Source organism: Vicugna pacos, chromosome 16 (assembly GCF_048564905.1).
Source record: "Vicugna pacos chromosome 16, VicPac4, whole genome shotgun sequence".
Taxonomy (NCBI): Eukaryota; Metazoa; Chordata; class Mammalia; order Artiodactyla; family Camelidae; genus Vicugna; species Vicugna pacos.
The window spans coordinates 61395104-61409918 of NC_133002.1; the positions used below are offsets into that span (position 1 = coordinate 61395104).

At 51.8% G+C, this 14815-nt stretch overlaps 1 protein-coding gene across 2 annotated transcripts in view; it reads left to right on the forward strand.

Annotated features, from left to right (window-relative positions):
* RNF213 (ring finger protein 213) overlaps positions 1-14815 on the forward strand; it is a 104357-nt gene that overhangs the window by 71399 nt on the left and 18143 nt on the right. For both annotated transcript variants that reach the window (XM_072939788.1, XM_072939789.1), the window contains exons 37-50: positions 1475-1666; positions 2502-2647; positions 3695-3849; positions 5168-5374; positions 5656-5837; positions 6466-6586; positions 9011-9111; positions 9222-9404; positions 10293-10462; positions 10559-10658; positions 12439-12550; positions 13132-13333; positions 13553-13743; positions 14571-14693. In XM_072939788.1, the coding sequence (XP_072795889.1) occupies positions 1475-1666; positions 2502-2647; positions 3695-3849; positions 5168-5374; positions 5656-5837; positions 6466-6586; positions 9011-9111; positions 9222-9404; positions 10293-10462; positions 10559-10658; positions 12439-12550; positions 13132-13333; positions 13553-13743; positions 14571-14693 (2185 nt within the window). The remainder of the gene's footprint in view (positions 1-1474; positions 1667-2501; positions 2648-3694; positions 3850-5167; positions 5375-5655; positions 5838-6465; positions 6587-9010; positions 9112-9221; positions 9405-10292; positions 10463-10558; positions 10659-12438; positions 12551-13131; positions 13334-13552; positions 13744-14570; positions 14694-14815) is intronic.

Genomic DNA, 14815 nt, shown 5'->3' on the forward strand with positions numbered 1-14815 from the left:
GTCTGACCGGCATCGGGGCCCAGGCAGAGCTCTGGGGCCTCCCACGACATTCTCACCATCCATGTGTTTTGACTTCGGTCGTTTGCCCTCTTGAGATTAAATAATCCAAATTGTGGCAGATTTTACACAGTCAGCCCTTCGTACCCACGGGCTCCAAATCTGAGGATTCAGCCAACTGCGTCTCGAAAATATTCAGGGGAAAAAAAAATCGAGAAAGTTACAGAAAGCAAAAGTGGAGTTTGCCATAGGCTGGCAACTATCTGTGTAGCATTTATACTGTATTTACATAGCACTGACGTTGCCTTAGGTGTCGTAAGTGATCTAGAGATGATTCAAAGTGTACGGGAAAGTGTGTGCTTAGCAGGCACGAGGTCCTGGGTTCAATCCCCAGTACCTCCAAAAAAAAAAGATAAGCAGGTAGATATAACTGAAGTGAAAAGCAAAGTCCTGGGTTCAATCCCCAATGCCTCCATTTTTATAAATAAATACATAAGTAAATAAATTCTTAGTGCCCCCCAAACCAAAATGTAAAAAAACAAAGCGAACAGGAGGGTGTAAGTTGGTCCACGCACGTGCTGCGCCATTTTTCATAAGGGATTTGGGCGCCTTCCACTTGCAGGCGCTCACGCGGGTCCTGGGCCAGGCCCCGGGGCTCCGGAGGGCGGCTGTGCTGAGGCTTCCTGGCACCGAGTCAAGGTGCCGCTGCCCCCGCCTCTCCCGCAGACCGCTTTGCCCTTTGCTCTCCGCGTCTGCCACACGTTTTCCAGTTCTGTGTTTTTAAAAGGGAAGTACTTCTTTTCAAAACAGAGCCTGTGTTTTCCTCCCCAGTATGAGTCACCCAGCAGCAGATTTCTTCAGGCTTACCATGAGGACTTTGAAATGACTTACCAAGTTTGTTATTATGATAAACATAACAACACAGTGCGGTGCACTTAATACAAGCAGCCAGACGTACGCATCTGTACGTAGATATTCAGACCTAGTGCACTAAACTACCGCCAACAAAAACTCAGTTCTAGGTACGGTCGTGCGTTCTTCCTTACCATGACCTGGAATACACTTACTTTGGGCTGTTCTTTGTCACATTCTACCAACAGCTGATTTTTTTTCCCTTAAGATGACACTTTTTTTTCCAAATGAATTTGGTCATTCTTTCTTTATCGGTAGAGCCTGGGTGGCCTGTTCTGGCCAACAGCTATGTGACAAAGTACAACGAACACGGCTTGGCCTTTCCATCGACCTAATTGCAGTCCATTAGATGTAGAGTTCAGGACCATTCCGGTCCCGCCTCTAATCTGAGAAAGTTCCACGCGTGAGGCTCTCTTCTAAACCTGTGTTTTCATAGCTATAGCGTGGGCTTGGCAGAGCAGGTGTTTCATTACCCCCGAGAAGGCATGAGTGTGAGGGGGTGCAGGAAGCCCGCTGTGCTCTGGGGCCCTGTCGTCTGAGCGGGGCTGCCTCTCCCCCGCTGCAGGCAGACCCTCTGGAAGCGGGTGCAGGGCGCCGTGAGCCCCCTCCTGGCCAGCGTGATATCTTTCGTGGACAGAGACGGCAACCTGGAGCTGCTGGCCAGCCCCGACTCTCCGTCCTGGGCGAGAGGCCTTTGGATGTTTATTTTCAGTGATGTCAACCTCCTGAACATTCCTCTTGTGACCACCAAGACGAGGTGAATGGAAGACTTTCTTTTTGTGGGAAGGGGGGAAAAAACCCTAACAGAGCAGCGATCTTAATAGGCTCTCCCAGGCATCTGATGGAAAGGGAGGATGGATTTTAGAACAGCATGCGAGTTGACTCTTTCTGCAGCTTGGAGGGGCATGGCATTCCAGTAACGGATGAGCGTTTCCTCGAGTTCTGAGAAGTCTTTGTTCCCTTCTTGCCTGTCCTCGGTTCCCTGTGCTCAGAGCACCCATTGCAGTTAAACTGGCTGGCTCCCACCCTGTCCACACCCAGGAGAGCTGGTTCTGTTGAGGCTCCCGCTCCTCCCGCCGTGGCGGCACCCGCACAGCCTACCCCTGCACCTGGTGCTGTGCCTCTCGAGCTCAGCGGCCCTCCCAGACGCTTCCTGTTTGGACCTCAGGGGGCTTTCGTGCTGGGGTGGAGGCTAATGTAGAACGTGCCGCCAGTGGAATTCTCACCCTCTCGTGGAAACACTGATTTAGGAGACAACAGCCTGTTGGTCATGAGAGAAGGAATCGCTGCTGACGAGGCGTGTTCTCTCTGCACAGGGAAAGGGCAAAGGTGGTGCAGGCCCCACCTGACTGCTTCTGCCCAAGACTTGAGGTGACCTGCTTGACCCCTTTCCACCGTGGTTTTTGTTTCGTCTGTAAAACCGAGAGATGGCATCATGTTGTCCTTGAGTTCCTTTATGACAGAGAAGCCCTGCAGCCCGCTGAGCACCCCAGTTCTTGAGGATGGAGAGGGCTTGGCATCAGGGTGGATGTGGTCTGTCTCGAGCGCCGTCTCACTAGCCGTATTCTTGGTCCTCCTCTGGCTGACGACAGAGCTCAGGGTGAGATGTCGTACATCATGGTGCAGAACTACATGGACCTTTCGGAGAACTCGTCCAACGCTGTCCCGTTTAGCTGGAGAATCAAGGACTACCTGGAGGAGCTGTGGGTCCACACTCAGTACACGACAGGAGAAGAAGGTGAGCCCAGTGGTGTGGTGGGAGGGGACCCTGCTCCCTGGCACGAGTTGTCATCCCTGTTCTGAGGCCCCTGGACAACTAGGGCACCAGGACTTGGGGTGTCCCCAGCTGAGTGCTTGTCAGCAACCGCCAGCAGCTAGAGTAGAGGTCTTCGTCCAGACGGAGCCTCGGCGTCCTCCTGAGTCTCATGGCACCTTGCTCTGCTGTCAGGTGCCAAGTAGTCTGGCCACAGGCATTCCAGGAAAACCAGCGATCACAAGCACTTTTGGGAAAGTCACCTTTCATACGTGAAAGAAGCTTTTCACAGTTTACGTGTAGTGCTGCCTTCTCCAAATACAGGCCAGAGACGGTTACTAGACTGGTGTGCATTCATTCACTCACAAGGTAGCCTTACACTTCATCAGGTGGGCAGATGGCAGATCGCTGAATCTAACACAACACGGTACATCAACTGTACTTCAATTTGTTAAAAAAGGGAAAGACTTCCTTAAAAAGTATGAGTCGAAATACTTGAAGATGAACTAATTTTTCTAGGTAAGCGTCTACTGCTCTTTCTGAACGAACTTGAAGCAGTCTCTCTCCTAAGGAAAGAGTATTTCTCTTTCTCAAGGGCCGTACCCTAACTGGCCCTGCTTCCCGAAGACGGCACGTGACCTGGGGGCCAGCACGCTGTCCACTAGGAGGCAGATCTTTCTGGCTGGAGCAGCACATGGCACCAGCCCCCAGGAAATAGCCCGTTCGTTCCTAGTTCCCTGGGTCCTGAGTTCCTGAAGCACTTTATGACTTGGTAGAAACAAACGTGGTCTGGCCCAGACCGTGTTATCTCTTGGGAACCAACTAGGCTTTTGTGACCGAAATTTAACAGCTGTTCTGACTTTGTTCTGTTATTCTACTGGGGAAATGCCTAAAGGGTCCTGAAATGATGATAAAATCAGGCCATCTGCTCCCCTGGCAATGAAACCGTGTCCACATCAGCACGGTTGGTGGGTTAGGGAAGCCATGGTCGACACCCTCACCCCGACCTCTCCTCGTCTCCCGCCCCCGCAGGACTGGCAGGGAGGCTAGTGGACATCTTTCAGCAGACCCCTCTGGGCCGGTTCCTGGCCCAGCTCACTGGAGACCAGCGGCAAGAGCTGCTCCAGTGCTACGTGCAGGACTTCCTTCTCTTGGCCATGGGAGTGTCCACTTGGGAAGAGTTACAGGTAAGTGCTGGCTCGGGGGCAGGGGCGCAGCAGGAACAGGATGCCAGCCTGGGAGCCTTCCCTCGGCTCTTGGGGCTGAGCTGTGACGCTCGTGGGGCAGACCGTGGTCCAGCAGGACACAGGCGAGACGATGCGGCTCACACCCTCGGAACGCTTGGGGCCGCCCTCAGCCCACTGCCCGGCACCCCTGAAATGTGGGCCTTCATTAGCAGGAGAAAGACCTCCACGTTTCCTGTGACGCTTTCCATGTACTTATTTAGCTTTTTCAGGAGGAGGTAATTAAGTTTACTCACCTGTGTGTGTATTTATTCACGTTTAACAGAGGCACCGGGGAGGAGGGGAGCCCAGCGCCTTGTGCATGCTGAGCGCGCGCTCTGCCTCTGAGCTCCACCCTCCCTCCTGGTACCCTTTTAAATGTTTAGTTTTTCTTGAAGAAAATTAGGTAACTATTTAACTGACCACCACAGGGAGATAATAATAACAATTTTCAATGGAAAGATTGAAGATTTCAAACTTTAGTACGTAAAAAAGGAAACTGACACGTTTGAGGAGAGCACACTTACGACCCCTGCGACTAAGGGTTAGTATGGTGTTCTTAGGAATCAACATGGAAATCCCCTAATCTTTAAAAAGCGGGTGAAAGTTATAAATTAACTGTTAACAGAATAATTACACAGATACCCAGGAAACATGGGGGGAAATGCTCCGGCTAACTCGTTAATCAGCAAGACACAAGCAGGTTTCAGGTACCTTTTGCTGGTCCCTGTGGCAAAGCTGGTCTCAGAAAGGCTGGAGGTTCCCCGCTGCCAACAGCGCTGTGGACAGCGTGATGCTTGGACGTCTTTATAGAACCTGAGCTGCTGATTCCGTCCTGGGAGCGTTATCGGAGCCGGGGACACGTTTTATTCACGGGAATGTCCTTTTTAGTTTTGTTTCTGAAAAGGGAAGATTAGAGACAAGTTAATTGTCCAGAAGTAGAGAGGTGGACAAATTAAAGTACGGCCGCTGATTGGTTCTTCTGCCGCCATTGAAAGTGACGTCCTCCAAGCACACTTGGTGACAGACAAATGCTCGTAAAGTGGGGAAAAATCAGCGATGCACTGTGACCCCAGTTTGGGGACACCAGGGAAGTGGGGGCCGGTCTAGAAACACCCGGAAGGGCCGACACCAGAAAGCGATGCGGGGTGCTCACAGTGCTCCTGGTTTGTCACTTTCCTTTTTGTCTGTTTGAGTAGTCCTGGTTTTCCACAGGGAAGACACACCCTCTGTGTGTGCATGTGATTTGTGTACATGCAGTGAAAGCTTGTTTTCATCCCAGGTTCTGCAGATGGCTCTGTGGTCCTGCATCTATCAGCTGCAAGCAGGAAGGCCAGAGGAAGAGGTCTCCTTGCCATCTGTGCACCTCGCCTACCAGCACTTCAGGGGCCGGCTCCAGAACTTCTCTAGGATCCTGACTATCCATCCCCCGGTCTTACCCAGCCTAGCAGGAGCCACACAGAACCACAGCTGGGCTGCACGTGAGATGGTACGGTCCCTGCAGGCCAGCCTGGCTTCCTCATGCTCCCGTGGCCACCCTGGGAAGGGGGTGCTGGTGGGCCACGTTCCAAATGGGAGACATCTTCACGGGGCATTCATGTCAGTGTGGCTCAGAGGTTAGAAGGCATCGAACTCGAGCTGCCCAGATCCTAAGACAGAAGGAAGCTGCAAGCCTGGGACACAGGGACACACTGGGCCAACAGCCAGGGCCTCTGACTTAGTGTGCAGGGGACGGGCTGCTCGGTCACAGGCCTGTTGCCTGTCCCCCAGGGTCTGGACGTGTTGGCGGCAGTGGCCTGTGCTGAAATGCTGACCAAAGACCTGCTGAAGCCCAGTCCCCAGGCATGGCTGCAGAAGGTGAAGGACCTGTCCATGCCGCTGGAGCTGCTCTGCTCAGACGGGTACACCCAGGGCAGTGGGATGGTGAGCAGAGGCCTCATCCAGGAAGTCAGGTGAGACCCGGGAGCTGTGGGCACACGCGAGAGAAAGAGCAGATACTTCTGCCACGAGAAGGAGGACTTTCCTTGTTCACTGTTTAATGCCTGCTGAACCGTTATTAAGTGCGAGGCATCGTGTCGACCCTAGAGACGCAGGGAAGAACCTGCATTCAGGGAGCGATGGGCGTAGTAGATGTGAGCAGATTGTCATCATCCCGGGGGAGAGAGGCTGCACGGAAAGGGACAGCTGCAGAGGCCCCCAGCAGGACAGCAGGGCAGGCCGGGTGGCGAAGGGGGGCAGACAGTCAGGGCCGACTTCCGGGCGTCACATGCTGTGCTGGCCTTTAAGGGTGAGGTGGGACTCGCCGGACACAGGGGACTGAACCAGCACAGGTGGAGGCGCAGAGCGTGAGACTCCGAGGAGTGTCCAGGCTGAGTCCGGAGAGAAGGCTGGAGAGAGGCAGAACGGGGTGGGGGCCCGAGAGCACATCACAGAGGCCTTCGACCAGTCCTTTGCCCCACCTCCACCCCTGGTCCTTTTCTTACCTATCAGCTCCTACGCCTTGGAGCTGCCTCTCTGCCCACCTGTTTCTGTCTCAGGCCCTTTTGTCAGAGCTGAGCGAGGGACCCCCTCTCTTGACAGAACCCACTGGAGTCGCATTTTCTCTGTCGCACTTTTTGTGGAGCACGTGCTTCTGGGGACTGAGAGCCAGGTTCCCGAGCTGTGCGAGCTGGTGACCGAGTACGTCTTCTTGCTGAACAAGGTGAGTCTGCAGGCTTGGCCCGGCAGGTGCGGATCTGCCTCTTTGCGAGTCGGGGGACGGCTGAAGTGTGGCCTGACTTTAATCTGCGGGGTGGTACAATCCCTTTCCGCTCTGACGGTTTTCTCTGGAAGTGCAAAGGAAAGTGATTTCATCACACAGGCTGTTCAGGTTTCAGTGCTTAATGTTTTAATTTTTACCCTCTCTGAGTGCTAAGTCAGGGCATATCATTTAAGGTTCCTTGCAGGATAGGAACTATTCATGCAGAAAGCACACTTGGGAAACCTTCGGGAGGACCGAAAGGTGGGCTCCAGCCTGGTCTCCAGTGCCCCAGACCCGCTCAGCAGCCTGGCTGCCCAGGGGAGCTGTCTGCCACGGTCAGGAAGACAGGGTGCAGAAGGCCACTGGGCTTGCAGACTTCACACAGTGCTGTCTATGGGGCCCGGGGGCAGGAAGCCCATGCCTCTGCCCCCGCGACACCTTTATAAAGTGGTGATGCCCAGGACAGTGTCCTTGCAGAAAAGGTGACCATCCTTTCAGCATCAGTGGCCACTCGGGTAAGACAGCCTCAGTGCGTTTGGACTGGGAGCCGCGCATGAGCACGGCCGGTGGCTTGGCTCTGCAGCCTTTGAAGCGTCTCTCTGTGCCTGGCTTACTTCGTGTGGCTTCCTGTCCCCAGGGTTCATCCACGTGGTGGCAGGTGTCAGGCTGTCCTTCCTTCCTGAGGCTAGGATTCCGTTGCAAGGATGGAGCCCATGCTCTTTTTCTGTTCATCTGTTGATGGACATTTGGGTCGTTTCCACTTTCTGGCGATTGTGAGCAGTGCTGCTGTGAACCTGGGTTTACAGACATCTGTCTAAGCTGCTGCTTTTCATTCTTTGGGGTGTACACCTAGGAACGAGATTGCTGGATCGCATGCAATTACACGTTTGACATTTTGAGCAATCACCGTACTGTTTCCACAGCAGCTACATCACTGACATCCCCACCAGCAGTGTGCCAGGGTCCAGTTTCCCCACATCCCTGCCAACGCTTGTTATTTTCCGTTTTTTCACTTTTTTTTTTCGGTTCGTGGAAGGCCTGGGGATTGAACCCAGGACCTTGTGCATGCTAGGCACACACTCTAACCCTGAGCTATGCCCTCCCCCTCCGTTTTTCAAAGTAATAGCCCTCCTAATGGGTGTGAGGTGGTCTCTCCCTGTGGTCCTGGTTTGCATTTCCCTATTGGCTAGTGATGTTGAGCATTTTTTCACATGCTCACTGCCCATTTGCATATCTCCTTTAGAAAAAGTCTACTGAAGTCCTTTGCCCGTTCTTGAATCTGTTGATTAACAGACCAAACTTAGCAAGGTATTAAGAACACGCATATCATTTCCAAGTAGGATTAATCTTGGGATTCAAGGATAGCTCAAAAACCATAAATCCATGACCGTCATCAGTTGCGTAACAAATCAAAAGACAAATTGCAAATGAGTATTTCCAAAGCATTTGATAAAGTGTATAATTTGGGAGGCGGAAATGGTACTCTTGCCAAGTTAGGAATAAGAAAGACCTCACTTCAGCTGATAATGCCCAAGGGCTTGAGAACATCTACAGCAAACACGCCTAACCAGAAAATTCTAAGCACGCTTGTTAAACCCACTGTCTTGTATCATTAAAGACGTGCGTTTCTTAAAAAATAGTGTTTCCACGTCTAAATACAGACCTAGAGCGTTTTCGCACTTGTTCTCAGACCATGGGAGTGCAGAGGTGTTCATAACTGCAAGAAATCAGGAACATTCTAAACGCTCGTTAACGGGAAGCAGGTGACCAGTACATTCGTCCGCAAGGACGGTACAGCAGTTAACACGGATGGTCTGAGCCTGCTTGCATCGAAGAAGAAAGCAAGTTGCAGAAGTTCAGGTGGGGTGCGGTACCCGTGATACAAAGTTTCCGGTGTTCAGAACAGCAGGACTTCCCCGCAGGCCTGCAAGCACAGCGGAAGTAGGGATCTCAGCACGTGGTTCTCTGGGCAGGGGGCGAAGTGTGAGCAGAGAGGGTCACGTGCTTGGAGCTGAAACTGTACCTGTAATGTTTTGTTTCTTTAAAAGATAATAAAGCAAATGTTCAAAAAATGTTAAGATTACGTAAAGCTTGGTGAGTATATAGACGGTCATTATGTTACCACTTAAAGTTTGAAATATCTCCTGATGGGAGGAGGTGTGGGGAGTGGGCCTTAAAAGAAAAAGAGGAGGGGAAGAAAGATGAGAATGTCAGGCTTCTCCCCAAAAGAGCAGCATCACAAAGGGCATTCAGAGTTAAACTGCCAAACAGAACAGCCCTGCAAACAGGCGGCAGGGTCCCAGCCCCCAGCCCCAGCCCGGGCAGAGGGGGGCCTGCGTTGCCTGGCTGACCCCTGCCCCCCCCCGCACTGCCTTTCTCCTTCAGTGTCTGCAAGAGGACTCTGACCTCAAGACCCGCAAGCCTTTTGTCGCAGTGATGACCACTCTTTGTAAATGCAAGGAGCAGGCCAGCAAGAGCTTCACCCGGTGAGGTCTTGGGTTTGGGCTCCACAAGGGAGCAGGCTTGGAACCTGTGGTGCTTTTTGTTTTCTCACGGCTTCTCCGCTTCAGAACCCGTCACCCTTCTTGGCTTCTAGGTTTGGGGTTCAGCCGTGCCCCGTCTGCCTGGGAGACGCGCAGGACCCTGCCTGCCTGCCCTGTGACCATGTATTCTGCCTGCGTTGCATCAAAACCCAGCTCATCATGGGGCAGATGAGGTGCCCGTTTTGTTTAACGGACTTGCCGGACGACTTCTCTCTAAGGGTTTCCGAAGAGCACAGGTGAAACATTCTTTGTCTTGCGGAGGCTTCCTCTTTTTAATTCCTCTTCTGTAAATACGGCGTTCAGAGATAAAACTATTAACCTTAGAAATCCCGATAGCAGAGACGTTAAGACAGACAACTGCTTGGGCGCGGAGGGTCTGGCTCAGTGGTAGAGCGCATGCCTGGCCCGCGCGAGGCCCTGGGTTCAACTCCATTAAAATAAATAAATAAATAAACAAACAAACCTAATTATCCCCCCAAAAAATGTTTTTAAAAAAGAAGAAAGACTGCTTAGATACCTTCATAAGCACCTCGTGTCTCAACATGATCCTCTTTCCAAGATGAACGTGCAATACAGATTAGAGAGACTAAAAAAAATTAGAGGAAATAAAGCAGAAAGTCATAAATTAGATGCAGCCATCACAAGAGACCCGTGGAATTTAGAGGCGACTGGTTTATCCTCTTGACGTGTAGACGCCAGTCACGGCCTGTGACCCGAGGAGAACGCGGGCTCTCGTCAGGCCGAGTGCTTTCAGAGCAGTCACTAAAGCCAGCTTCCGTGGCTGGTCTTCCTCCCCGTTTTGCCCCCTTCTGGTGCCTCTGGAAAGTGGGGTGCAGGGCAGGCCCAGTGGGTGGGATCTTTGAGAAACTCTGAGGATACGAAAGTTATCGCTGGCTGATCCAAATGACCAAAGTGCTCCTAGAAGGAGCAGAGCGTGCAGACTGTCTGTTGCACTTTTGAGACCAGGTCTCATTGATGTAAGGGGATACATGCATCTTTTTATTAAAAAAAAAAAAGAAGGAGGAGGAAAGAAATGCTGTCCAGATCCCAACAGCACTCTGTGGGGAGGGGTTCTGGAAACACGTCCCGCGAGCCTCCTGACCGTGGTTTCCAACGTTCCCCAGGGAGGTTGTCTGGAAACATGCCCGCTTCCGGCAGATGTGCAATAGTTTCTTCGTAGACCTGGTCTCCACCATGTGCTTCAGAGACAACTGTCCGCCGCAGAAGGACGTGGTCGACGTGCTGCTGTCTTTACTCTTCGTAAAGAAAGAGCTCTTACGAGATTCCTTCCCAAGTGAGTGGCCTCCTTCCTCTAGACCTAAAAGTTCAGCTCCTCTCACGTCTGTGTGTTGGACGAGAATGCCGATCTGCCTTTCTCCTTCTGGGTAAGGACACCGGGAACACACGAAGTCTCTCTCTCCTTTTGATGACGTTGTGGACAAGACCCCCGTCGTCCGCTCCGTGGTGCTGAAGCTGCTCTTGAAGTACAGGTGAGCACGGCGGGGGGGGGGTGGTCCGCCGCCGAGAAGCCTTGGCTTCTTGTTTTCTCCTTGTGGCTTCTTCTCTCCTGCCAGGCGTTCTTGCCCTCCTTGCCTAGGTTTGTCTAAGTTTTGCTCCAGCTCCTAAGTTTCCCTGATTCTGTAAATGGACAGAGAAGCCCATGGGGTGCCTAAGCTCAGTGGTCTCATCAAATTACACTGTCTTAAAATTCTTTGAAAGCTGATCTGTATTCAGAAGGCTTCCTTCGGAAGACGTTCAGTACCCTCAGCCTGTACCCTCTGACTTGACCGAGGACACATTGAGGTGATGCTGCAAGAAAAGTTCTAACAGAAACACTATTTCTAGCTTCAGTGTCCAAAATCCGACTCAGAATAAAGATTCACATTTAAAGTGTGGATCTGCTGCATTTTATTTTGCTGCTTTTTCTTTATTACTTGTGAAATAGTCTTTTCAAACAGGATTCCTGGAGGACTTCCAAATAAAATGCTCTTAAAATACGTTTTATTACAGAACTAGTATCTTACTATGCCTAAAAACGGCTCTGAAGGCATATGTGTAAAGCATTAACTTGAGATGTGAAAAGAGCTTCTTTTGCTGTTATGTGATTTTTATTAATTTTGGTAAATGTGGGAAAGCTGTAGCCATGTGAACGCCTTTGCTTAGAGAATGGGAAAAGCATCGTCAACACGCATACTCTTGACATGAGGTACAGACGTGTTAACACGAGTACAGACTACACTCACGGGTTAATGCTTTACTCTGCCCAGAAGTGGGGCTACTGGACCATATAGAAAATCTACTTTTAGTTTAGTACAAATGAGCTTACTTACAGAACAGAAGAAGACCCACAGACATAGAAAGCAATCTTGTGGTTACTAAAGGGGAAGGGGGGGTAAATTAGGAGTTTAGGGTTAGCAGACACACACTACTATGTATAAAATAGATAAACAGCAGGGACCTACTGCATATGACAGGGAACTAGATATAATGACTTGTAATAAACTATAATGGGAAAGGATTTTTAGAAGCATATAAGTATATATATGCTTTATTCTGAAATATTTAGAAAGTAAAATTTACGGAACTGGTTTTAAAACAAAAATCTTGAGACATAAACCACCGTTTGTGGAGGAGGGTGCCGCTCAGTGATGGAGCATGCGCTTAGCATGCACAGGGTCCTGGGTTCAGCCCCTGGTACTTCTGTTAATAAATGAAAATAAATAAACCTAATTACCTCCCCCGCAAAAAAAACAAAACCAAAACAAAAACACAGTTTAAAAATCTGCATTGTCGTTCTCTGGGTTGAAAAGTACTTGCTTTTGTCATTCCTTTTGTACTTCGAGTATTTTCGTGTGTATTAAGAACTAGTTGTGTGGATCTAGACGTACTTTGTAGAAATGGAGGCGTCCGCTCCCTGGGCTGACTCGAGTGGGACGACACGGACGAGACCACACATCATGCTGAGATATTCCCCACCTGTTTCAGCGTGTTGATGTTTGCACTGATGTTACTAAAGGAGTGGTGGGTAACGATGCTAGCATCTTAGGCAAACAGCTGATCTGATGCGTAGCTCCTCCAAGGTGGAGCTAGAATATTCTTCATGCAGTCGTGTTGCAGACTACATGTGCACATGCATGCATGTTTGTGTGTGTGCAGGACGAGAGGGGGAGGGTGGTAGCAGGCAGAGAGAGAGCCTTCTGTTTTTTTTTCTTTTGGCAAAACGGGTTTCCAGACCTGAGCTAACCAGGTACCGTATTTCTCTTTCCATAGCTTCTGTGACGTGAAAGATTATATTCAGACATACTTGTCCCAGTTAGAAAAGAAGCCGTTCCTGGCCGAGGACAAAACTGAACTGTACGTTCTCTTTAGCAGCTGTCTGGAGGTAAGCTGCCTGCCGCCTCCCTGCATTTCTTTTGCAGACTCTCTGAACCACATGGTTTACGCCATGGAATGGTGTCTTCCTGAAAATTTACAGACTGTAGTTTAGCTGGTAAAATGAGCAGAGGCTCTGCTCCAGGCAGGGGGTGGAAAAAGCTTCAAAGCTACTCTGCCCTCAGCAGTTGTCTGAGTTAGCATTTATGTGCATGCGCACGAGGGGAAAAAAGGCCTCGAAGAATGTGCCCCAGGCCGTCAGCGCCCGTCTCCCGGTGGTGAGACTGCGCATGCTTTTAATTGTTATTCTCATCCTATTTTTGTTACTTCCAAAAATCTTACGATGCATATGAAAAAAAATGGATTCTATAAAACTTCTTCCTTGCAGCTCTTATTTTCCTCCTCTCCTTCTTGCCCCTAAAATAAAAAGGGCTGTTAGTTTTCCATGATTCAGAAAATGTACACTCAGACCCGAAACACTGCTGCTGAGCCTTGCTCGCCCTCCACGGTCCCACTGCGGAGACTGTGGAAGGTGGGGGCGCGCACGTTAGGAGGAGTGCTGTTCTGTCTTTCCGGCTCTTCGCTCCCTAGGACTCCATGCGTGAGAAGATTAACGCCTCCTCCGTGGAGGGGGAGCTGAAACACCTAAGAGAGGAAGGCCAGTTCCTTAGGGCGTGCTCGCTGGCGCGGCGCGGCCCCGAGGCCTCGGTGGAGCTCCTGCAGGAGGTGGCCCACGTCCGCCTCTGCCTCGACGCGGCGTCCGACATCCTCTCAGAGCTTCGGGACGGCTCAGGCAAGTCCTCCCAGCCTTTCCTGACCTCGGGCGGGGAGCCCCCATGATGTAGACGCTCGGGAAGCATGGGAAGCTGCTACTCAGAAAAGTGCTGGTCTGCACCACGCCCCCTCCGAGATTGGTTCTCTGACCATGAGCACCCTTAGGGCAGCCCCCTTCCGGGACCGCGGACGAGCAAGCGCTGCCAGCCATCGTCGCCCTCTCCCCTTGGCTCTGCAGAGATCTTGGCGGAGAAGCAGCACTTCCTGCGGCAGGTCGAGCACTTCTGCGCCCGGGTCCACAACGACTGGCTCCGAGTGTACCTGGTGAGGAAGCTCACCAGCCAGCAGGGCATGGAGTTTGTGCAGCGCCTCTCCGGGCAGGGCCACCCGGCCCACTGGGTGTTTCCCAGGGAGGTCATCGAACAGCAGGTGAGACGCTTGGCCCAGGCAGCCCGGGCGCTGACCGGCTCCATGGCTCACACCACCCACCCCCCGGGGCCAGCTGCTCTGTCCTGGCCGTCCCCACGTGCACCCAGGAAAGTGCGCGCGTCTGGTCTGGCCTGGTCCTTCGTCTCTGAGCTTCAGTTAAGGGACCCCACCTGTGACCCCACTTAGACCACCTGCCCGGGGAAAGACGTGCGTGTGTGTGTCTTTCCGTTTGGTCTTGGACCTGCAAAGCTTCTGATCGCATTCGACACAGGGAAAGCAGAAGAACGGTTCTGTGGCTTTTGCTCTCAGCAAATTAAATAAAAGCCATTCCGCTGGCCGAATGACCCTTTTTAATCCTCAGCAGCAGAGACAGGAAAGAAGGACTAAGGATGACAGAGCTGCGGTCATTTTGGCCTCATTGCTGCTCAGTGGTCCTTCCCTGGTGCTCAGAAGTAAAGGAAATCTTACCGTCCTGGGGTTACAAAAATGGCACTAAAAATCCTGGCTTTTCCCTGCATCTGGAGCTTAGGGCTGGTGTGCTGAAGTCCCCTGGCCTCTGGTGCTCTGCTCTGAGGCCAGAAGCGAAGCAGCTGCAAGGTTAGGCAGCTCCTTCCTCCTCCAGGTTTTCCCCACCCTCCCCTCTTCATCCAGCAAGGAGCGAACGCTTCTCAAACACGTGCCTCACGCCGGGCCAGGAATCCCCGTTCAGCTGCCTTCAGACCCCTAAGAATTACCTGGTTGTCATTAGAGAGTTTTCTGTACCTGTCAAGAAGCTCTTTGCTAAGCAGTGACCATTGTGATTCGCCCCTGTGTTCCTGGGGTTGCAGAAGGATCACCCAAGCCAGGTGGACCGGTACCTGGTGCACGGCGAAGACTACAAGGCTCTTCGTGACGCAGTGGGCAAAGCCTTCCTCGAGAGCAAGCCCCTGGCTGTGGAGACCGCTCTGGAGGTAGGATGGGCTGGCGGTGTCTCTCCCCACAGTGGCCCCTCAGAGCCTGTGTCCTGTCTGGCTGCTGTCAAGTGATGCAGCGGACGGGGCCCCGTGACTGACACGCTGCGTTGGGAGTCCTG